General features: G+C 57.0%; 1 protein-coding gene across 3 annotated transcripts in view; it reads right to left on the bottom strand.

Annotated features, from left to right (window-relative positions):
• Nucleotides 1-3099: 3099 nt before the first annotated feature.
• Nucleotides 3100-23568, bottom strand: part of PFKFB3 (6-phosphofructo-2-kinase/fructose-2,6-biphosphatase 3) — an 82712-nt gene continuing 62243 nt past the window's right edge. For all 3 annotated transcript variants that reach the window (XM_057730723.1, XM_057730722.1, XM_057730724.1), the window contains 14 exons: nucleotides 21368-21493; nucleotides 20159-20255; nucleotides 19461-19527; nucleotides 18922-18996; nucleotides 18489-18545; nucleotides 16212-16336; nucleotides 15521-15728; nucleotides 15109-15255; nucleotides 14877-14981; nucleotides 13427-13556; nucleotides 12740-12802; nucleotides 12554-12618; nucleotides 10651-10824; nucleotides 3100-5638 (listed from right to left, as the gene is read on the bottom strand). In XM_057730723.1, the coding sequence (XP_057586706.1) occupies nucleotides 5591-5638; nucleotides 10651-10824; nucleotides 12554-12618; nucleotides 12740-12802; nucleotides 13427-13556; nucleotides 14877-14981; nucleotides 15109-15255; nucleotides 15521-15728; nucleotides 16212-16336; nucleotides 18489-18545; nucleotides 18922-18996; nucleotides 19461-19527; nucleotides 20159-20255; nucleotides 21368-21493 (1487 nt within the window). In that variant the 3' untranslated portion in view covers nucleotides 3100-5590. The remainder of the gene's footprint in view (nucleotides 5639-10650; nucleotides 10825-12553; nucleotides 12619-12739; nucleotides 12803-13426; nucleotides 13557-14876; nucleotides 14982-15108; nucleotides 15256-15520; nucleotides 15729-16211; nucleotides 16337-18488; nucleotides 18546-18921; nucleotides 18997-19460; nucleotides 19528-20158; nucleotides 20256-21367; nucleotides 21494-23568) is intronic.

Here is a 23568-nt window from a genome sequence, read left to right as displayed (position 1 = left end):
TCAGTTGTCACGTCTTTAAAAGATTGCAAATGTTTGTGGCAAGGATTAAATAAAAGCCTTTGTCCAAGGATCTAGAAGAGTCTCCATGTTTTCCTTACCACTCTAGATGTGTTTCCAATTTACATTTTAGAAAAATCTGGGGATCTGTCAAATTTGCTATAAATATCTGTTAGCCTGTTGTTTTCCTTTTGCTCATGGTCAAGGTTTTCGATGACCTTGAACTTAAAATGTTCACATGGTGGAATCTTAGTATTTCCTTTGTGGTTACTCTTATTGCTTTCAAGCTTCATCTTTGTCCAACCAAAATTTAGATATTCACCAACATTTTCTCCTCCTTTCTTAATAGTTTGTTTAAAAAAAAAAAAAAAACACTTAGATGGGGACTTCCCTGGTGGCGCAGTGGTTACGAATCCACCTGCCACTGCAGGGAACAGCCCATATGCCACAACTACTGAGCCTGCGCTCTAAAGCCCACAAGGCACAACTGCTGAAGCCCACGCACCTAGAGCCCGTGCTCTGCAACAAGAGAAGCCACCGCAATAAGAAGCCCACACACTGCCACAGAGTAGCCCCTACTCGCCACAACTAGAGAAAGCTGGCACACAGCAACGAAGACCCAATGCAGCCAAAAATAAATAAATAAATACATACATACATAAAATAGGAAAAGGAAAAACAGTATAAAAATAAAAAATAAAAACACTTAGGTGGATGATGCAAGGCTATGATCTGATTAGCTTTTTCATCCCAAATGATTGGCCGATTCTCCCCCTACAGTTTAGTAAGGAATGCCAAGTTAACAGAGTCTCAGTCGTGCTGGTGGGAAAAGTGCAGAGTGAGCCGAGGGTGAAGTGAGACAAGAATCAATCTGGCTGGAGGCTCCTGCCGGCCTGCAGGTAGGAGCACCCGGTGTGAAGAATGCAGGCACAAGCGCTGCCCGTGAGAGGGACGCCACCAGCTCTGTTCACTCGGGTCACTTTGCTGCAGCAAATCCTTCCTAAGCCCCCTAGCCCGCTCCCCACCCCCACTCGGCATCCTCTCTCTATGACACGGGGGTGATCTGTTGCCTCTGGAAAGTGCTGGTCAATTTCTTGGGAGGAAAGACTGCCCAGGCGGATTCTGGATATCACCTGCGGAGTTCCAGAATCTGGACCAGGGCTCCCACCTTCTCCTGAAGGGCCGCTGCTGACTTCCCTGAAGACCTTGACCATCAGACCACCAGCTGGGCACCACAGGGAGCACGATGGGAGGACGGTCCATGCCTCCCAGCCCAGAGGCAAGAAGCTTGAAGCTGACCTGACCTCTCGCCTGTGCCACTGCTAACTCGCGTTACGTGCAGAGACCGAGGACGTGCGGAGAGGAGATTTTACGACGGTTAAAACCCCAAACCTTAGAGTCCCAGGCAGTTGGATTTGAATCCTTGAAACTCACCTGCCAAGCAGCCTTGCGGGAGCTTTTCACCTTTGGTGAGCCTCCGATTCCTCATCTGCAGAGCGGGCGGACAGGAACAGCCTCACCCCCCGGGGCACGTAAGGATCACGTAAGATGGTTCAGTCCTCCGTGTTGCAGCTGTTCCTGTTTCGTAGAATGACTTTATCCGCCGCAGGTGAATTCCTCACCCAGTTTTCCAGGTACAAAGAGCCATGGAGTCTGGCTCTAGACCCTCAGTAATGAGTGTCCTTCCGGCACTCACTTTCCTGCAGCCTCTGCACCCCTTCACCCCCCATGTGTCCTCCTGGCCACTCATTCTTCAGTAATTTTTTCAATAACAGTGACCCTCGCCCACCATCACACAGATGCCTCTCAGCCTGCTCAAAAGCCACAGGACGGTCTTGGATTCTCACCTCCCAGCAGGCCCAGGACTTAAAAGTATGTACACATAGGTCACCTGGAAGACTGGCCCTGATTTGGGGACAAGGACCCATGTCTGTGAAAGCTGCCTCTCTAAGCCCTGCACTCAATGCATAATAAGCGCTCTGCCCCATCACGCAGGTGACAGACAGGTGACAACCTCAGAAGCCATTTCACAGAGGAGATGCAGACTGGTGAGTCCTGCTCTCCTCACAAGGTAAGGCTGGAAAGTGTAAGGCACACAGAAAGGCTAATTTGGGAGTGAGGGTTATTTCTGGAGCGTAGCAGTGGGGCTGTGGACAAAAGATCAGGGGCGGCGAGAGCCCTGCGGGTCTTATAACCACGTGGCGTTCCCACCCAGCCCCACACATGCCTGAGTCCCCTCATCGCAGAGATGAAAATGGGAAGCGAAATAACGCACTCGAGTTGTGGCAAAGTGGTCCTGGGAGCTGGATTGAGTTTCTTCCCAGCGGAACCTTGAAGGGGGCTACGAGGGGGTGGGAGGAAGGGCGGGGAGGTGAAAGGGACCAAGAACCTAGGATGAAACACCTTCCTGCGATTCTGCCCGGGTCCCTGACACCATCTGCAAAGCCGCTGTTAAGAACAGCTGCAGACTGAAGGGGCTGGGGGGGAGGATGGACAGAGGGAATAGAAATTGATGGACATTCTGAATACCGTGATGGATACACACCTGCATGTGTTTGTCAAAACCCACAGGACCGCGCAGCAGAGTGAGCCCTAGCGGAAACCACAGATTCTAGGTACTAACGACGCATCAGTATTACTGGCTTATCGATTGTAACAAAGGCACTTTACATGCAAGATGTTAATAATGGGGGGATGTGTGCCTGGGCATGAGGGAGAACTCTGTACTATCTGCTCTTCTCTGTAAACCTAAGACTGCTCTAAAAATAAAGGCTATTCACGTTTTTTAAAAGGTGACACAACATTGTTTAGCAAATGCAGACACTAGGCAGTTGGAACCTGCATATCCTGCTTGTTTTTTTTTTTTTTTTTCTTGTCTGCGTGGCGTGCGGGATCTTAGGTCCCCAACCAGGGCTCACACCCGTGCCCCCTGCAGTGGCAGTGTGGAGCCCTGACCACTGGACAGCCAGGGAAGTCCCTGCATGTCCTGTTTAAAGGAAGGTGATGGGGCTCAGTGGTAGAAACTTGGTATACTGACCCCAAGTGTAAGTAAAGACTCTTCCTCCCCCCCACAAAAAAAGGACCATAGGGGCACTTCATCCGTGTATTTCAACCAGGTATTTTATTGTTCTGGCAACTGCAAAATATACAAATTTCCGACAGGCTGCCCCTGTGTAAGCTGGCACAACTTCATCCCAGGTGATTAATTCAGACAAACGTATACAGGACACAGAGAAGTCAGAAGTCACATAAAAGGCCCCCGAGCCAACCAACCAACAAAACCCAATCTATACAGCTTTCCATCTTCAGGATCCCTTATACATATTAAATAAATAAATAGCACATCTGCTATCAAAATAATAAAAAAATAAATTTCAAGTATTAGAAACAAAAACGTCATTGGCGTGGTTCAAACAGTCTTTCTTCCCCCTCCCCAGCCCCCAGTGAAGAGCTTGGCCCACGGCCTCAGGACAGAAGGAGAGGGGTAAGCCCACCCCCAAAACAAATATGCAAAGTTAAAAATATTGGTCCCAGGTGTTTTTTGGGGGGGTGGGGGAGTGAAAGTCAATGGTCAGCGGCTCAGACACACCCTTGTCCGCCGCCTCCATCCTCAGAGGTCAGGCCCCTGGCCTCGAGTCTCCCAGCCTCTGCTCTCGCTCCGTCTCCCCTCCCTGCCCGCATCGACGTTCTCTCTCCCCATCGAGGCCCCTGCAAACCAAGGTCCCGGGTCAGGCTAAGCCTCCTTTGCAGATGCGCTGATTTCAGGCGGTCAGAATTGAGGGGGACGTACCGTCATGCAGCCCCCACTCGATCAGCCGCAAGAGTCCAAATTCAGGGTCAGCTCCAACAACCAGAGAAGGAGCAGGAAGGTGGACATAAGAGAGCCATTCTCAAGAGCAGAGCTGCAGGCCCTCCGTCTGAAAATAGGAACCCACACACACAGACAATGTCTGACAAGACAGCGGGAAAGAGGAAAGTAACCCAAGTCTTACACGGGAGTGGACCGACAGACAGACATCGTCTGGGGCAGATGACCCATGAAGGGGAGGGGGATTTTAAAGGTCTGCTGTGAGACCCACAAACCTGGTTGTAGGGTGTCTGAATCGTGTCCCCATTTCCCACCTCATCCCAACCAGAGAAACGTGCATTTTTCTAAAAGCTCCTCTCAAACAAAAATGCAAACAAAAACAGCTCCTCTCCCCACTCCCAGCTCCAGCTGTCTAAACGCCCCCACCCCCACCCCCAGTGACTACTTCACAAGCTCAGAGGGGTAAGGACGTGGAGCCCCAGAGCAGAAGGCAGGAAGAGAAGGTGACCTTTGGCACCGGCTTTTAGAAATCCTGAAAAGGGTCATTTGGACAAACTCCACTGCTGAGTCCAAATCCTCTCTCCTGGGCCTCAACACGCCCCCTCCCCGAGTCCTCGGAGGCCACAGGGGAAAACCCGCAGGCGGAAACTACAGGTGTTTAGAACCACGTGTCCACAAGCCCTGCTTTGAATCACCTCCCCCAGATGCCACAGGCGCCACGAAGGCAAATGAGGACATTCTCTTCCCCAGAATTGCCCCAAGAACCCAGCTCCGCGCTGGGTACACCGCAGATGCTCAAAGCAACGTAGGGAACCGTCCTGCCAGGAGACTGCGGACAGCCAGGCTCTGGGAGGAAGCGGCCGCCAGCAAGGCCCGGCTCGAGCCCTGTCCCCACCCAGGAAACGCAGCAGGCGATGAAGGTCCCAAAGGAGGAGGCCAGAGCCTCGAGCCCGTGCTGTCGGTCGCCGGGGTCAGTCTTGCGACGATCTGAATGCTCACTCCCCGGCCGTTTTACGGGGCGGGGGGGTCCTCCCCTCCCCTCCCCACAGGCTCCCACTCCCACACCCTTTCAGAGCTCCAGCCCCAAGGGCACAAAACACAAACATCTAAGTTCCCGAAGGTGTGACTTTCAGGTCACACTCTCTGCCTTAAAAAAGTGCACAAGCCAGCTGCCCCAGGAGCGTGGGGTCCCAGGTGCCTCGGATCCAGGAGGGAGCTTTCCGCAGGGGTGAGGCCGCTGTGCTATTTCAGCAACACATTTCCTCCCACCTCTGCAGCCATACGGCCCCATGTCATCTTGAGAGGCAGGACGCACACCTGGGAGGGCAGTGGTCCAGCTCCTGGCTCTGTCTCCATCTCCAAGACCGGCTCTCCTGCTGACCCCAACATGGCCCCGGCCGAAGGCTTCCTGCAGGAGGCAACGTCCAGGCCCAGAGGCACCAAGAGCCTCCGGAACGTTTTCACCGTCCCTTAACCTTCAGCAGCTGAGAGCCAGGCCCACTTGAAGGTTAGGGCTTGGGGGCCAGTGTCATCTCCCCAGTGGGGAAGGTCCAGAGACGAGATGAACAAGCCCCCCGGGGGGCGCCACCGGCCCGCCTCCTCTGTGCATCGTCCTTCCCGGGCCTCGCGGGGTCCGTGGGGCGGGCGGGGCCCAGGCCTCCAGGAGCAGCAGCCTCCCCTCCAGCGCCCCCAGGGAGGTGGCCTCGGGGTTGCTGGCCTCAGGCAGATGGAAAGGCGGGAGCAAAGCTGCGGGAGGAGCGAAAGAGCAGGGCGCCAGCGGCTGCGTCAGTGCGTCCTGGGGGCATCCACGCTGTTCGGGGAGCCTTTCATGTTCTGCGCCGGGAGAAAAGACGGGGAAGCCGGTTACCATTCCTGCTGACTAGGTTCTAAAGCAGAGACGATAGCCATGCGGTTGAACCGTGCCCCCCCCCAACAAAGAATACGGCCCCGAAGAGCATCGTCACCAACTAGAGTGGCCCAGGAACATGATGGAGGCTAAACCCGGTCCCGGGGGAGAAGGGCTGGGAGGGGCCCTGACAGCTGCCTGTAGGAGGTGGGGAGGGAGGTGGGGAGGGCAGGCAGCTCCTGGGGAGCACCGGGTGCCAGCACCCAGGGACCCTCCGGCTCACGGCCCTTTAGAGCCCGAGGCTGCCCTTGCCCCCACCCCCCAACTCTCGCTGCCTCTGCTGCCAGGCAGAGGAAGGGGGGGCAGGGTTAAATATGGAAAAGCATCAGGACTCTCCCCCCGGCGCGGCCCAAGCAGAGCTACACCACAGCGCTAGGGACCCAGATTCCAGGAGGACAGCTCAGGTGCCAGAACTCAGGCAAGGCGGCTGGGCAGAGAAGGCCTGTGTCACTAAAGCTCTCACCCCGTTCTAAGAAAAGCCGTCCTGTCCAGAAGCCCCACCCCGAAGGCAACTGGCCAGTGCCAAAACCCCCTTAAAAAATATTTTTCGATCAGCGGAGGAGAGATGATGGCTGCCAGCGCACAGCGGCGGTCTCTTGACCTACCCTCCCTATCCCTTCCCACAGGAAAGGGAAACACAATTTTGAAAAGTGTTCTCTTGCATCCTAAGTGTCTCCACCAAGACTGTCTCAAAGGGGCGGCAGGGAGAGTAGAACCCAGGAGGACACAAATGCAGGCATCACGGAAGCCCACTCCCCTTCCGCAGGAACCAAGGGGCAGCGGTGGCGAATGTCTACAGAGGCCCATCGCAGGGCTGGCACGACGGAAGCCAGGGCCCGATCTGAGCCTGCCCGCAGCCAGACTCAGGAGCCCAGGCGACTGACCCTCTGACCACGAGTGCATCAGACAGCCCCTGTGAGCGGGGTGTCTCCCGGGGAGGGGGCGCCCAGCCTCACAGCCAGAGAGGCCCCAGTCCATCCGTGGGGTCAGAGATGGAGGCGCTGCCTCCCACCCGCCCTGGGACATCTCACGCCAAGGGTGGAGCACCCACGAGCGATGGCAATGCAATGATGACACGGGACCACGGGCACAGGCCACGTCATTCCCTCGTGGCGCCCCTGGCTCTGGACACGGGGAGGCTCGCGACACAACGGGGCGGCTCTTGGGAAGCACACACGTTCTGGGGCATGAGGGGCGTGAGTCACAGACTTCACAATGGCCAGTCTTCACGCAGACCGCGACGCCCCGAGGGCTGAGATGACGCCGTGACCCGGAGAGACGTGGAGGGGACGAGGAGGGCATGCACGGAGCCATTTACCTTTCCAAGGTTAGTAAGGAGAAAACTTTGAGAAAATGTGACAGACAGTTCGTCTTTCAAGCATAGTGGGGGGGAAGGAAGAAACATGTTGGGAAAGAAAAACAAAACAGGTTTAGTAGGATTCTCTTCTCAGCGTGCGTTAGTAATTTAAAAGTCAAAGATGCATCGTGAGGGCCAGATGGTCCGACGGCCCTGAGCCCCGAGCAGCGCAGGGAGGGTGGACTGCAGGGCAGGCGCTGTGCCCCACCTGGCTGTCGTGCCTGTTTTACCAGAATGCTAGCATCGCCGGCATCCCCAGGCCACAACCCGAAGACCCCAGGGGCACCCCACTCCCCAGTCCCTGGGCGCTCCTGCTGCCCACGAAGAGAAATCCCCCTGGCCTGTGTCGGAGGAAACGCAGACCAGAGATCCCTGGATGTGGCCACCAAAGCACAGGGCACCACATCTCCCACAGGAACAGCTACTGTCCACTGGGCACTGACCACACGCTAGGTATTTTGCTAAGTGCTACATCCATATTCTCATCATGAACACCTGGACTCTGGGACACCTGAGTGGATGCAGGTGTGACGGGTCCCGAGAATACAGTTTTGCTGAACTGGAGGGATTTTGGCTCCAGGCATTATTAGCCTTAGAGATGGGAGAGGTCAACCTTAGGCGGTGGGGGGATGTGCCCAAATGGCCCCCTCCCAGTGGGAAGACTTCTTTCCTGGCACCATCAGGCCATGGGTCAAAAGGAACGGGATACGCACAGATGCAAACCGTAAGGTTCCAAACCCAAAGGCTAGTTTTCACACGAGGAGAACTCGAGCCTGGGGCATCCTGGGTGCAACGCCGGGCGTCAAGGGGGTTCACAGACATGGGACTGTTACTCTTCAAGACTGAATCTGATGGGCAGGCCCACCATTAAATAAACAGGTCTCAGCCACGGGAAGCAGCTGCAAGGGAGAGGCTGCAAGAGTGAGAAAGGAAACAAATGGCTCGGGGACATGCCCCGCGGGCTGCCAACGTCAGGTGCCCGGGACAGGCAGGCAAACAGGACCCTGGCTGTTCTGGAAGCTGGCAGAGACAAAACAGCCAGGCTTCAGGCCTGGGACACCCACTTAAGGGTTGGTTCTGCTACAGACCAGCTGGGTGACCGTGGGTGAGAGAGTCACCCTCATCTGGGAAACAGGGACAGGAACTGCCCTGCGACCTCCTGGGGTTATTTTAAGGTCCAAAGACTGGAGATACGTACAAGCTGTAGGGTGACGAAATGTATTTCGACAGGGGGTACCAGCTAATCCAAGCACAATGCCCAGAAGTTCCTGTTCGCCAAGAATAAGCCATGTTTTTGCTTAAATTAGTCCAGGTAACCTAACCAGTGGAAGGGAAGAAGGGGTGGGTGTGACTCGAGGTGTTGCAGGTGATATTTCAGGATGTCTCTTATTAAAACTCTGTAATATAAATGCCTCAGGTCCTTCTGGGGCCGGGGGCCACCAGAGCAGAGGAGGCGCTGAACCATCCGGCAGCTGCTAACACTGAACTCTGCAGAGAGAAAGCTGCCCCCATCCTGAACGTGACCGTAAAGGCCGAGCTGGTGGTAACACAAGACAACCCGGTGCAGAACAGTCGCTCCCAAACAGACCTCTCCAGAGTGCGGGGCTCCCGGAGCCCTGGAGGTGGTGGATGGGGGTCCCTGCCAGGCCAGGAGGGAGAGGCTCAGGTCCTCCACTGTTTGTTTTGCAGGTGAGGCTCTGGGTAAACTTTCCTCTCAAAATGACAGGGCTTGCTCGGGGGAGGCCCAGAACTTAAAAGACAACATCGGGAGGCACAGACCCAGGTGCCCACCAAAAGCTGACTCTAAGAGGGAAAACGTAGACGGACGTCCAGCCACTGAGCACTGCAAACACTAACAGTCACCCCGGCCCCGCGGTGGCCACGGCGGCAGGAGGACACACTGAAAACCTGCACAACTTCCTGCATCCTTTCCTGAAAATTCACGAATCCCTTCTCCTTCCTCCCGTCCCATCTCCCGCCTTCAGATTTCACAGAAACTGGCATCACCCTCAATGCTTTAACAGGCAGGAGGCCAAACTGGCAAACAAGGAAAGAGATACAAAGAGCAAAAGTATTCAGAGAAAAATACTTACAAACAGGCTTTCCCTAGCAAAGGCTGCAGAGAGAAAAGGCGGGAGAGAGTCAGTTGATGGACAGGGTAAGGGCCCAGGTCATCGGGGACCAGGCAGCCTCCGCGGGGACAGAGCCCTGGACCCTCCACGCCTGGCCTGCCGTCGCCCCCTGCACACCACCCAACCCCCGCCCGGCCGGTCACCACGGCGCCTGTGACCACGGCCTCTAACCTTCCAGCTATGACCCCACCCTTTACACCAACACAGGATGTCACTGACACAACACTTCAGTTCTCAGTTTTCATAAAAAGCACCGCTGATGTTAGACCTGAAAGGAACGCTAATTAGACGTCTCCCAGCCAGTCTGCATCCCTCATTCTAAAGAACAGGGGGACTGAAGGCCAAGGAGGTGACAGAACCTGACGATAAAACCCCACAGCTGACGCCAGGGGCAGACAACACCATGTCAGACACAGGGCACGAGTCACTCAGTTGATCAGCCCTTGGCAGTAGGCACTGCTCCCCCATTCCACAGATGAGAAAACTGAGGCCTGAAGAGGGCCGATGACATGCTCAGGGCTGCACAGCACCCCCACCCCCACCGCAGCACAATTCCAGACAACACAAGGTTTAAATGAGTTTGGGGGAAATGCAGGAAGAGTATGTGGGCCTTCAGTACCCAGCTCATTAACCAATCCAATCTGAACCTGAGCCCGTGATTTCTGTGTCAGAGGCCAGGCGTGGTGGGTGGGGGTCGAGGAGACCCCTCGGTGGGACCCAAATTTGTGCCCAGGGATTTCTACATCTCCCATCCTGGCCAGGATTTTCAGGTGTTGTTGAGGAAAAGAGTGGTTTTCTGAAAACAAATCTTAACGCCCAACAGCCAGTATCTTTCGGCCTTTCATTGTCACAGTGAATGGAATAATCTAAGAGTGAAATCAAGCTGCCGTTCTGCTTTGGGGATTTTTACTGCGTTATACGAGAAAGTGGCTAATTCCAGGTCATCTGGCCTGGGTTCCAACCCGGCCACGCCGGCTCTGGACACGCTCCCAGGGCCCCACCTGACAACAGCTTTTCTCTAACTGGGAGCGACGGTAAGGGAGCAAGTCAGGAAAAATACTCAGCGTGGGGACAGAAAAGACTTCCCCGGGCCACGCAGAAGCCAACAGCCCAGAGCTGGATGGAGACTCCTGAACTAGGGGTGGCCTTGACTTTTAGAAGAAACTGTTCACGAAAATGAATGGGTCCCAGACACTTGGCCATCTCCTCACTCTGCCCGGTTCTGCCCGGGGAAGACCACCTCCCCATAAAGGGCGTGTGCACACACAGCCAAGGTCTCAAGGACGGATCCGGGGGTACCACACTCAGGGGCATCCGTGTCCTCTCCCCCCAACCCCCCAAAGACCTGGGTCTGAGGCCGCAGCCCCTCCGGGCACACTCCTCCCCACCGAACACGCTCTCCCCACCCTGCATGAGACTCGACTCAGGAAAGAGAAGGGGGTCAACGCACTTGTCCGGGCAGCTGCGTGGGCACCTCCGGGGGCAGGCAGGTGGGCAGGGCAGCGGAGGTAGAGGCCACATGCTCCTCAAAGCTGTTGATGCGAGGCTTTTTGGTGGGCTCGGGGCTGGCTAGTGGGGTGACACTATTGCGTCTCATGAGCGGGTTAGGTCCCTTCTTTGCATCCTAAGCGAGACAAAGACAAAAGAGAGAAGGCGACAGTTACGAGGAGGGGGAGGTAAATAAGCCAAAAAAATCCAAAATCAAACCACACACGTTTCGCTGCTTCTGGATGTCACTGAGACCACAAGACCAAGCACGGTGAACGGCCCCGGACCGCACGGCTGCCAGCTCGTCCTGCGTCTTCCAGTCGGCAAGAACAAGGGATGATTTCTCCTCCCAAACCCCCTTCCCGATCATTCCAAAACACCCACTCGGACAGACACGAAATTCGCAAAGCAGACAAGGGAGGAAGAGCAGGACGGTTCCTCACAGACAGTGATGCAGTGACAGCAGGTAAGAGGTCGGAGAAAAGACTGCTGCCAGCCTCCAAGAACATGGCGTGGGGGGGTGCCTGGGCACGGGGCTCGGGCGCCCACTGGGGCGGCAGGAGGGCCAGGAGGAGAAGGCGTCGGTGCTGGACCCCTCCCACTGACCTCGAGCCAGGACCTGCACAGCTCTTGCTCCCGCTGAGAACACCCAGCTTAGGACAGGAAACGCAAACCTCCCCCCGGAGCCAGGAGACCAAGACGCAGGAGACGGCCAGCCAGGGCCGAACACCAGCCTTCCGACCAAGTGACAACTTGAGTGGAATGGGGACCTCTGATGTCCTCAGGGCCTGTCGCTCTGTAGCTCACGGCCCAGGAGCCTGAGCTGGGGTCTGTCTCCATCAAGCCCCTGCCCTGTTCTGCACAGTGAAGTGTTTCAGGGCCTATCGGAGCCCACTTTGGGCCCAACCCCAAGAACCCCGCTGCTGGAGGGTCCGGCGGGGAGGCTGCTCTCCTGGAGCGAAAGCACACGCGCATCCCGCCCCCCACCCTCAGAAGGCAACGTCGGAGCCCAGGGAAGCCATCCGCCTTCGTTTCAGTCAACCAGCCAAGCAAGTGCCGTGGGCGCGGGGATTTTAATGCCAAAATCTTCTGGCCAAACTCCTTGGAACAGGGACCGGGAACATCATACTCGGTGTAAAAAAAAGGGTCGCACGGATGCCGGCAGAGCGCTGGAGTTTGACAGTCGGTATAAAGTAAATTCAAAGTATCTTTCACAACGTACGCCTGGACAGAACTCTGCGCTGCCCTCGGGCTGCCCATCGAAGTGTAGACAGGCCCCCCCCCCAAAGTGGGGCCAGGTGCGGCCAAACACTGGGGTCTCCCGGAAAATCATTCCATCCTCCACTGCCCCATCACGAACTCCCAAACCACAGCTGTGCTTCCCAGTCCCGCCCCGTCTTCACGCTTCTCTTCTCGGGAATGTGGGGCCTAAGTGCATGCAGATGACTGAGCGGATCTGCGGGTCCTGTTGCCACCCGTGAATCTGGAACCTGCGATTGTTTCGCTGCCCCGGAGGAAGAGGCGACAGTCACTGGGCTACAGTTACGTTTAAGAGAGCAGAATGTCCTCCTCCTCAACACTCGCTTCTCAGGTCGAGTGGAAATGGGGGAAAAAGCGCAGAGGGAAAGAAAGGGAAGACAATGCCAAGAAGCCACCAGACAGGCAGGTAGGAGCACACAGATGCTGAGGAAAGGGGGGCAGTCATGAGGGCCACAGTTCCAGACGAGGCAGTAAGCGTCCACCGCCGGACACAGCCTTTACAAGCACCGCCACCCAGTGCGGGCGCCCACCGGTCCCCCAGCAGCATCCCTCCCAGACGGAGGCCAGGCCAGGCGTGTGTGGGCTGGGGCCGCGCGCACACTCACCTCTGACCTCTCCCGATGCGTGCTCACGGACTCCACGTTCAGGTAGACGGATTCTACTCGGCAGCCTGGGCGAGGCGGGGGAGAGGTTGGCTTCCGGTTAAAGGGGCCCTGCGCTCCCAGCCCCGCCGCCATCCCCCCTGGGGGACCGGTTGGCTGGTCTCGGAGGGGCTGCCTGCCCACACTCACCGTAAGCGACGGGCGTCAGCTTCAAGACGGCATGGAGGGGGCATTTCAGGTACGGCATCTCCTCTGAGAAGGAGAGAAGGGCCCACGTGAGCTGGGAAACTTGAGGACCGACATTCCTAGGCCCCAGTGACAGCTTCAAGGGGACATGGGGACCCACATGGAGACCTGCAGATGCCTCGCTGGGCAGGGTGCCCCCCCCGACCCCAGCACAGGTACTCCTGCTGGAGGCAGGCAGCCCTACAAAGACACCCGAAAGAACAGAATCGAAGCAAACCCAAACCCTCACATAATGAGCTGGAGTAAGACAGTCACTTCCCAAACAATTTAAGTGTCAGGATCCAGCTGGCCCTCAGGCAGATACAGGCGTGTGCAGAGCATCATCAGGGTTTTCTGGACTGTTTGCTCCTTAAAGGTGGGCTGCCCCCTCCCCAGCCGACCCACCACCCCTGAGATGCGGGGAGACAGGGCCTCCAAGAGGCTGGTTCTCGAGCCAGTTAAGCCCACCCAGCATCAAACTGCTCTTGAGTGCCCTCCAGGGGCTGCAAGGGGAGTGGGGACTCCGCCTTTCTTCACACCCGGCAGCACGACCACCCCAGCTCCAAGGCCAGTCTCCCTCCGTCCTTTCGGGGCTGTGACCAGCCCCCTTCCCAACCCCCCCGGGAGAGGATGCATCAGAAGACCAGGCACCTGCGCTCTTGTCCAGGAAGTAGGCCAGGAGGCAGCGCAGGACGGCCTGGTGGCAGATGACCAGCACATTCTCCTGCCGCTCCAGCTCCATGATCACGGGCTCCAGACGCTGGACCAGGTCCTGGTAGGACTGCAAGGCAGAGGGACGGGGCGCCACATTGGAGCAGAAGCCGGCGTCCGTGGCCACGCCTCTCCGGGTTATAAACCAGTGACCACGCGATCCACCCTCCGTCAAACCCTCCCCCCCCACTCCGCACTGTCAGTGTGCTGCATCCCTCCTGGACACCGGGGGACCCACCCCAACTGCCCTCCCCTTCTCACTGCTCCTTCCGGACCCCCACCCACCACCGGGGAAGTGAGGGAACAGAGCCCTGACACACACTACAGAGCAGCACAGCCCTGAACACATTACACAGAGTGAAAGGCCACAGGGTGTATGAGTCCACTGACATGAAACGTCCAGAACAGGCAACTCCAAGAGACAGAACGTAGACTCGCAGTTGCTGCAGGGGGAATGGGAACCGGGACTGACCGCTAACAGGCTGCGTGTTCTTTATGGAGCAATGGGATGTTATAGAACTAGTGGTGATGGTTGCACAGTATCGTGAAATATAAACCACTGAACTGTATACTTTGGTTAAAATGGTGACTTTTATATGATGTGAGTTTTATCTCAATGAAAGGACATTGAAAAAGAAGGGGCAGGCCTGTGACTTTTAAGATCACCAAGGCTCCTACCACCCCCAGGCCCTCCCTCACTAAGCAGGTCTCAGGGAACGAGGACTGGGGCGAGACCAGGGACAGCACCCTGAGCTCCAAGAAACTGATGCGTGACAAATGCTAAGCAGAAGGAAGGACCCCAGACAGGAAGCCCCTGCTGGGTGTCACCAGGCCGAGCCTGCGGAGACCCCAGAGCACCACCTGCACCCGGGCCCCATGCAGTGCTCCAGCCCGAGGAGGCTACGTGGCACAGGGCTCCGTCCACCAGCATCGATGGGGTCGGTACAAGTGACTTGCTGACGTGTCTGCCATGTCTCCCACAGTAGGGGGTGGGGGTGGGGGGGCCTTGGTGCTTCAACATCTAGGACCGTTTTTCTTTCCCGAATTGTCATGTACGTCATTAGAGAAACATCTGTCTCTACTGCTGGTGGGAAACACAGTCGTGCTTCTCTTGGAACTGATTACAAAGTTCAGCTCAGGAAGGCTCGATTCAAAGGCAGACAGCCCAGGACGAGCATCGGGACAGGGTTCGGGGAGGGACGCAGGGGCCCTTCTTCCCCGGAGACACCAGTAATGGGTCCGTCTGGGTCCCCAGCAGCCACCTCCCCGGCCTTGCCAGACACCGTGGCCTCAGAAGGTCCAGCCCCAGCTCCTGGCCCACAGCACCCCGGCCGCCCGCCCATCACCCGCGCGGCGCACACAGGACACAGAGACAGCGGGCGGCACGCACCTCCCCGGTGGGGTAGCGGTAGTAGTACTTGTCCTGCTCGCGCAGGGCGTACTCCTCGGGGTAGGTGTCCTTGATTTCCTCGTAGGTCATCTCCTCGCAGACGCCCTGCCGGGAACAGCCAGAGATCACTGGAGGGAACACCCCCGCGGCCGCCCCGAGCAGGTAGGAGGCTCCCGGGATTCCCGGCGGCTCCGCGGCAGGCGGAGACCCCCTCTCCCGGCCCCGGACTCACAGCATCGATCTCATTGAGCGCCTTCCACTGCTCGTAGGGCAGCTGCAGGGCCTCCGCCGTCTGGATGGTGCTCTTCAGCTGGCTGGTCCACACCTTGAGGTCCTTCAGGTTCTGCTCCTCCACGAACTTGCTTAGGGCGTTGGCGAACTGGGCGGGAGAGGGGGAGATGGGGTGAGGGGCACACGCTGGACCACAGGCTCTGCCCCTCCTGGAGGAGCCGCGCAGGGCTGGTCCCCGTGCATGTTGGGGACGGCCACGCTGTACTCACTGCTGTGAGGGGGGCCTGGGAGCACCTGCTGCATAGATACCCGCTTCCCTCGGACACACACACGCACGCTCACACACGTGCACGCGCACGCAGGGATGCACTGCCCCACCGCCCCGCTCCCCGCCCGCCCTGCGCCTCTCCTACCTTCCTGCCCCTGCTGGACAGGCCCGAGTCCCCTCCGATCTTGCCCTGGAGGTTGTGCTCGCTCTCGCCGTGCCGACACAGGTAGATGGTGCGGGGCTGCACGTGGATGTTCATCAGGTAGTACACGATGCGGCTCTGGATGTGGTCCTGGACCCTGTTCACCAGGAACCGCCGGCCCACGTCGATCACCTTGATCAGGGACAGCTCCCTGCACGGGAGGGCGGCCAGCGGATCAGAACACGGCACGGCACAGCACAGCCCCCACCCCACGCCCCCAGCCCCGCTGCGGAGACTCAGCCCCAAATGACCCACAGCGTCCGCGCCTGGGGGCACAGATCAAACCCTCTTTCCTGAGAGTCAGGGGTCTGAGTGTGCCGCTCCCGCAGCAGAGTGAGTGTTGGAGAGGCAGGCTGGCCTCCCAGAGGCCGGGGAGAGAGAAGCGAGAGGATGGGAAAGAAAATAAGAGAAAGATCAAAGGACAGCAGCGGGAGGGGGCTCAGATGTTCACTTTCCACACTTGTACATAGTGTCTACAATAGTTACACCGCATACATCACCAAGGGTTTCTTAAAGAGATATTTTAGAAGAGAGTTTATAAACGTATCCAGGAGCAGACGCTTCACGGGAACATCGAGAATAATCTCCAAAGCCCTAAAGCTGGCAGTTTCGACGGTCACCTCTTAGGAATTACCTGTCACATTTATCGGGGTCGAGAGGCTGGTAGCTGGCTTCATAGCAATTAATTCTCTTCATGAAATCGTCCATGGCTTCTGCTGAGTTGCAGTCTTTGTAATCTGGGCTGGAGATTTTCACTTCCTGTAACACCACAAAGAGGCAGCTGATGAATCACGCTGGAAGGCTTTCTGCTTAGAATGAAGCAGGATTTGGGGCTTGCAAAAGGGGAAAAGCACGGACGGGCTCAGAATGACGATGGCCCTACCCAGCGTTTTAAGAGAAAAAGAAGAGAGACAGCGGAGCACTGAGTCAGAACCCGATGGTTCTGTGGGGAGGGCGCCTGTGGTGGATAGAGCCTCACAGTCTGGACGGGCAGGGACAGGAAACCCACGAGGGCTCTAACGAACCCCTGTGAATGGGGCCTGATTCAGAATCAGTCCAGGAGCCAGGTCACCACCAGACAGCTCGGCCTTCAATGCAACGGAGTTCCCCATAAGCACCTGCAGCGCCCACCCCACCAAAAGGAAGCTGTCTGGAAGCAAAGGTGCCCCGGGAGGTGCTGGCGACGCCCTAGCCCCACGTGCCAGGCAGGATTCTTCCTCCACTGCCCATGGGCGGGGGCGCACACACTTATTCCCGGCTTCTCTACCTGGACCATGTGCCCGGTCCTGTCCAAGGCCTGCTCTCGTGGGACAGAGACAGAGGAGAAATGCCCCTCGGGCCTGCCGCCCCCTATAACCGCACAACAGGCCTGAGCAACCTGGCAGATTCCAGGGAAACCCAGAATTTGTTAATGCATGTGCTCTCTCGTCCTCAACAACGACCACAGCCATGAGAGGGGGGCAGGCACGCTGCAAACACCCAGGTTCAGTGGGGAGTTCGTGTTTCACGGGGGCAGGGTCTCTGCCCAGGAAGATGAAAAAGTTCTGGAGGTGGATGGTGGGGGTGGGTTTCCAACAATGTGAGTGTGTGAGCGTCACGGAACCAAACACTTAGAAACAGTTAAAATGGTACCTTTTCTATTATGCATATTTTAGCACAGTTAAAAAAAAACAAAAAACTCTCAGTTCACAAATCTTTTTCTCCACCACAGCCTCTTGCATAAAAAGGCACAACAGAAAGGCCTGAGAACTGCAAAGCTGCTTTGAGGCTTCAGCACAGAAAGAGATTTCTGAACACGGAGGGTCAGGGCAAATGGATCCGTGGGTTCACAGAGGACGAGATAGATGGTGAGCTTCTGGCCAAGTGAGCGGCGATAGCTCACGGGGGAAAATGATTTGCAGCTGCACTTGGCTTCCCTACCAACTGGAAACGGGAGAACCAAACCAGAGAAATACCAGCAACACCCTTTGTTCAGAGCACGGCGACTTCCATGTCCTCTTACTTTGAGCCTCTTCCTTTGGGGCCACTGAAACCAATCTGGACTGACTTTCTACCATTTCAATAGCCCTTCCTGAAATATGAACTCATTTCTGAGAAATGCATGTAAACATTCCCACTGCCTTGGAGAAAAGGCTCAACACCAAAAGCTAATGAACTGCCAACATCCCTTTAAAGGATGCACACGTGTACGTGGCCAAACCCTAGCGTTCCCTGTAGAAGGGTCGGACCAGCTTTTGTTTATAGGTAATGTCTCACTCTGATGTATTTAAGCTAGAGAGAAAATTATCTACAACAGGAGAAGGGGACTTGCGGTGAAATCTTCATAGTAACCCGTCTCTGTTTATGATCTATTGCTGCCAAGTAAAATTTAATAATTCATCAAATTAAGCTGCCAATTAGCTTCAATTTACCCGGGCAACCTCCCCTTGGTACAGAGAGAGGAGCATTCTTCCAAATTTGGGAATTCTGCCTTCCGTCTGCTGAGTCCTATGGGCTTTTGTCAGTACACAATCATCCTTACCTACCAGGGGCTTTTACAGCAACAGACCAGCCTGCCGCCTCCTTTCCCATCTGGAGGGATGAGCTGCTCTTTGCCCCAAGCAGCCCCACCACCCCCAGCTGCCAAGCTACTGCCACCCACAGAAACCATTCAAGGTCCCCCGATTTCTCTCTTACGTGCTACAGAGACTGCTTTCTGCCGACCGTCTGAAAGGACCTTGATAAAGCCAGTCCAGGTCACAGAACGTGCTTCTAAGTTAAATACCACTTCCACTTCTGACCCCCTTACCCATCCTCGGACAAAATCAACAACCAGCTGGGAGAGCCAGCTCATTCTCAGGGTCCCACAGCTTCTCTCGGGCGACCTGGTCCCCCCACTTTTCTCAGATTGCCACACTAGAGCGGGTCTTACCATGATGTTGGAGGCCACAACTGTAGGGTCATCGCACACAGACTCAATGAAAAACACCTGGGAGGAAGCAAGACAGAAACGCTAGGAAACAACAAACGTGGTAACACAAACGGCCACCTTTGGTACCACTATGAGGTCACCACCACATTGGAGCAGGAAGGACCCCACTCATAAATCCCCAAATACAGGAAAAAAGAACCAGTCCCGAGTCCTTCACCCTCTCCCCCAACAGAGGGATGCTCCCCGTCCCTAGTCACTGTAACCCCTAAGAGCCCCGACCAGGAAGGCCTGATCTGTAGGCAGCAAAGCCCGGGCAGCGGGAGGGGGAGGCCCGAGCAGGGAGCACAGGTGCTCCAGACACAGGAACCAGCCAGTCTCTGCGGGGCTTCCCTGCTCCTGAGCGCTCCGGGGCGAGACAAGAAATCGGGCTCACCTTGAAATCATTTTCTTTGGCAAAATGAACGATCATGTGTCTCCTCTCTCTAGTAGTATTGGTGGCGTCGAAAACCTGGCAGGGAGAAAAAAGGGCAGTGAAGAGAGGCCAGTGTGAGCGGAACAGTGTTTACCAAACCACTAGAGGTCAGGCCTGTCACTTCGGGGGCTCCAGGAGAGACCTCACCCTCCCAGGCCCCCCACTGCCTCCCGCACTCAGGGACAGAAGGGGAGGGGTGGGGTGGAAATAGTCCTTAAAGGAAACGCACCACAGCAACACGCGGGGGAGGGGGCACGAGGAGCGGACACGGGCCCCCACGGCTGCCGCCGCCCCACGCCCGGCTGGCTGTGCTCTCGGGTCCTCCCCGCCCACCACCTTCCCCCCAGGTCCCCGTGCGGCCCTCGCCCCGTTTCTCTCACCGCTCAGGCCAGACACCCGTCCCCACTGGAGGTGTCCCCGCACGGCTCTGTCTACAGTCCCCTCCCCCCAGGGCACTGGCCCGCTGCGGGATCGGAGACAGGGCTTATACCCAGACTTACTGCAATCTGGCCCCCTTCCTTCATCAGGTAACTTTTGACGTCTCTCAAGGCAGCCAGCGCACACTGCCTGCAACACACAGAAAGAGCACGGGCGCATCAGAGCCGGGCCATCGGAGGGGGACGTGCAGGCAGCCCCAACTCAGCCCAACGAGCTGGGGGACCTGTGATTCTACCGTGAAACTGCTCAGGCGGGCGGGACCGCCAGCCCGAGGCTCCCAGTCGGAGCCCCCCACACATGGCTGCAGCCCCTGGGACGCGGCCTCGGGTCGGCTGCGCCCTGAAATCCCCTGGGAGCTTCCAAAACTCAGGTGACCAGGTCCTGCCCACAAGTGCCCACTGCACCCATCTGGGCGGGGCTGGCACCGGGCTGTGCCCAGCTTCCGAGTGATTCTAAAGTGCAGCTGTCACACTTGGATTCCCTGGTCACTTTGGGCTGAAAAGAAAATCCTTTTCCAACATAAACAGATGATTTTCGAGGAAGATGATTTTGTTCGTTCCTAATGAGATGTTGTTGGTCGTATCACATCAGTGAGATCAGACCATCTGGGAGCAGATGAAGGCGGCGCGGCTCAGAGGCCGAGAGGCTCGTGCTGATACACAGGGAGGGGCGGGCTGGCCAGCTGCCTCCCTCTCATCACCCAACCTGCCGCTGCAGGGCCCCCCCACCCCCACCGCGCCCCCCGCAGCCCGGGCCTCACTTGCGGACTTTCATGGCCTCCTCGTTGTCGGGGCGGAAGAAGTTGTAGGAGCTGTACTGCTTCACGGCCTCCCGGCGGTACTCGCCCACATTGAACACTGGATGGAAAAGAAAGGCTGCTTAGCTGACCACGCTGACCACCAGGAAGGGCCTCTCATGGCCAGGATCACTCTTTCCAAAAAAGGAAACCAAGTCGGCAAAAGACTCGAATAAGATTTGGACAAGACCGGGAAACCAGACCGTGGGCTCCACGTCCTGCACCAGCACTGCTCAGCCTGGAAGGCTGGGCTCCCCTAGACCCAGGCCCTACTTCTGCAGGGTGGCCTCCCACGGCCCAGCCTGCAGGGGCCATGCCAGCCAGCCTGGGGCTGGAGGCTGAGCCTGAGAGCCGGTGACAGCCACACGTCTAGTGAAAATCAGGGCCATGAATCCCTGCAGCGAGGGTGGTGGGGAGGGAGGATTCACACGCGTGGCCGGATCCACAGCAGCCACTCTGAGGACCAGCAGCCCATGCCCAGGGTGGGCACTGGGTGCTGACCAGGCGCTTAACACAGGAGGCACTGTGCTGCGCTCGGGGTGGGGGTGGGGAAACAAATGTGAAAAATCAGTGCCCCATGTTTGACATCCCGCATGTAGGTGGGAAGACCAAGTGGAGATTTGCAAAAATATAATCAACCGTACAGAGCACTTTATGACGGACAGTGGAGCAATGTCACAAATAAGGGCTTGGAGGGACTTCCCTGGCGGTCCAGTGGCTGAGACTCTGCGCTTCCAATGCAGAGGGCGTGGGTTCGATCCCTGGTCAGGGAACTAAGATCCCACATGCCACGCGGTGTGGCCAAAAGATAAAAACAAAAAACAAACAAGGGCTTGGGAAGTTTAAAGGAAAAGATCTGCATAGACTGCGGTGGTCAGGGAAGGCTTCTTGGAGAAGGTGAGGGCTGAGCTGGGCAGGATGCAGGGCAGTGGGAACCAGAGAGCAGCCAGTGAGAAGAGACCTCCCCCAACCCTGTACCTAGCAGGGTGTGTATACAGGACAGTGGGTGTGTCCCCCCACTCCAGGGACAGCCCCCCCCAGATGGCCCTGCAAAAAGAGTCCCAGCAGCTGGAGAGGGAAGGGCCATTCATTTTTTTTTTCAGTGGGGGGGGCGGGGGGTGGTCACGGAGGGTGCCCTCAGCGTGAGGGCCCCGGCCTGGGGCGCAGCCTCACCTTTCGTGGGGACACCAATCCAGTTGAGGTAGCGGGTCAGCTTCTTGGAGATGTAGGTCTTCCCCCGGGCAGGCAGGCCCACCATGACGATCACCGTGGGGGAGTTGGTGAGCTTCGGCCCACAGGCTGGGGACAGCAACACAGAGAGGGCCGTGAATAAGGCAGCCAGCGGGGCCCACGGCAGCTGAAAGAATTCCATGGGGGACTCCCCCGGCGGTCCAGCTGTTAAGACTCCCTGCTCCCAGTGCAGGGGACATGGGTTCAATCCCTGGTCAGGGAATTAGATCCCGCATGCCATGCAGCGCGGCCAAAAAAAAAAATTCCATGGAAACGTGTCCTTCATTCCCACCTCGAAGCCCCTGCATTTTAAAATCCAGCAGGACTGGGCCCCTGATGGCCAGAACCCTCGGTCACACAGCTCCCTCTTGCTTTGAGGTCTGTGTGGCAGGGACCCCAAATTCCTAACCTGACACCTGAGGGCCCAAAACCCAGTCAGGAACCAATGACTAACCCCAAAGGGAAAGCACCCCTGGGGGTGTAAGGAAGGGACACCCCCCAGCACCAACAAGGATGAGGTTATCAGTAGGAGAGGCTGTTTCAGACGCAACACAACATGTAAATCGAGGTGGCAGGTAGGAGCCCTGGGGGGTGGGGCACCGGTGGCCGAATTACAGACAGAAGCCAATTGTCAATTTCCGCACCGCCACTCACGAGGTCTGCATGGCCTTCCTAAAATAAGTAATTTTTAAAAGGCAATTTTCACAAGTAAGAGTGTATCAAATGGAAGTAGGTCAGGGACCCAGAAGGCTGACCCCCACAAGTGCAAACGTCCCTGAGTCTCCCCTGCCCTTTCCTGCTCCTCCCCTTCCAAGTTCGGACTGTCGCCAGGTCACACGGGCTCCAGGCAGGGCCCCCGGAAATCCAGAGGGTCTTGCCTGTGAACCCCGCCTGGCTTTGCTGCGAACCACTGTCCCATGTTCCTCAGAATCTCAACAAAACACCAGGGAAAGAGGTTTTCACTGGGTGTGAAGAAAGCAGCCCAAAGAACCCTGTTCTGGACATTTCAGGTGCAGCGTTTCCCTGGCTGGTGTCTTGCCTCTGAGATTCTCCACCATCCTGGTGACAAGCGTGCCCTCGAGCCTGGGGCCGCCCACAGGAGCCACACACCAGCCACCTGCCCGCTCGCCGCCTGGCAGATGGGAGGGAGGGAGGGCCACCAGGCCACTGACAGCACAGGCTTGAGGAGATACCTCCTCCTAAGCTGGACGCCCCAGCACAGCCCCATAATGCTGCACCTGGTGGGCAAACTGAGGTCACGTGTCCAAACACCGGCCATGCTGTTCCAGAGTCTGCCTCCTGGGGACACAGAGGCGGCAAGCACTGCACACGGGAGCTGTGTCTCCTTTCACGTTTCTAGACCATCAGTGACCTTCTCCATGCAGAGCGAGGAGGAGGAGGAGGAGGAGGAGGAGAAAGGCCATCAGAGGCCAGGACACACTCCGGAGCCACAAAAACCCTTGGCTGGGATTCCCCAGCTGCCAGTGTCCGGGAACAAACAGGTTCCTAGCAAACAGAGGCCATTTCCCTGCCCTATGTGCGCACGCGGGTGGGGAAGAGCAGCCCCGGCGGCCACATATCACTCTGGCAGCTGCAGGTGACACAAGAGAAAGTGAAAGTGTCCTCGCTTGTGCCTGGAAACAGCACTCATTCTGCTAAGCCTTCCCCCAAGCCACCGGTTTCCCCCGGTCTTATCTGATGTCCCCACCGTGCCTCTGCTCCCGAGAGCATCCGGACACACACAGAGAAGGACACACACACACACACTCTCAGCTGTGCACATGCATGCAATACGTTTGTTGGGCTCATGCCAAGGAAGCAGAGACAGAGGCTGACTGACTTATCAAATCGGGGATTACTCCTATATCCACTAATCGTATGTGCAAATCTCCTCTGGCAGTAGACACTTTGGGAGGGAGAAAAAACCCATAAAGACACGGCAGAGTAAATATCTGAAGCCAAAAACTCAAGTTGAATCTCAAAGCCAAATAAACCATCTCTCCTTTGTCTGGCAAAGCAGAAGGGATTCCTCTCTTCCTTTGGCTTCTTGCATGAGATTCAAAGAGCCGCGGGAGGGACGGCCAAAGGTGGCTGCCGCTGCCCCCCACCCCGGCCAGAGGTCCCCGAGAGACAGAGGAAACCAC

Source organism: Hippopotamus amphibius, chromosome 4, assembly GCF_030028045.1.
Source record: "Hippopotamus amphibius kiboko isolate mHipAmp2 chromosome 4, mHipAmp2.hap2, whole genome shotgun sequence".
NCBI lineage: Eukaryota > Metazoa > Chordata > Mammalia > Artiodactyla > Hippopotamidae > Hippopotamus > Hippopotamus amphibius.
The sequence above is the reverse complement of the archived record's forward strand: the minus strand, read 5'-3'. Positions and strand labels throughout refer to the sequence as shown.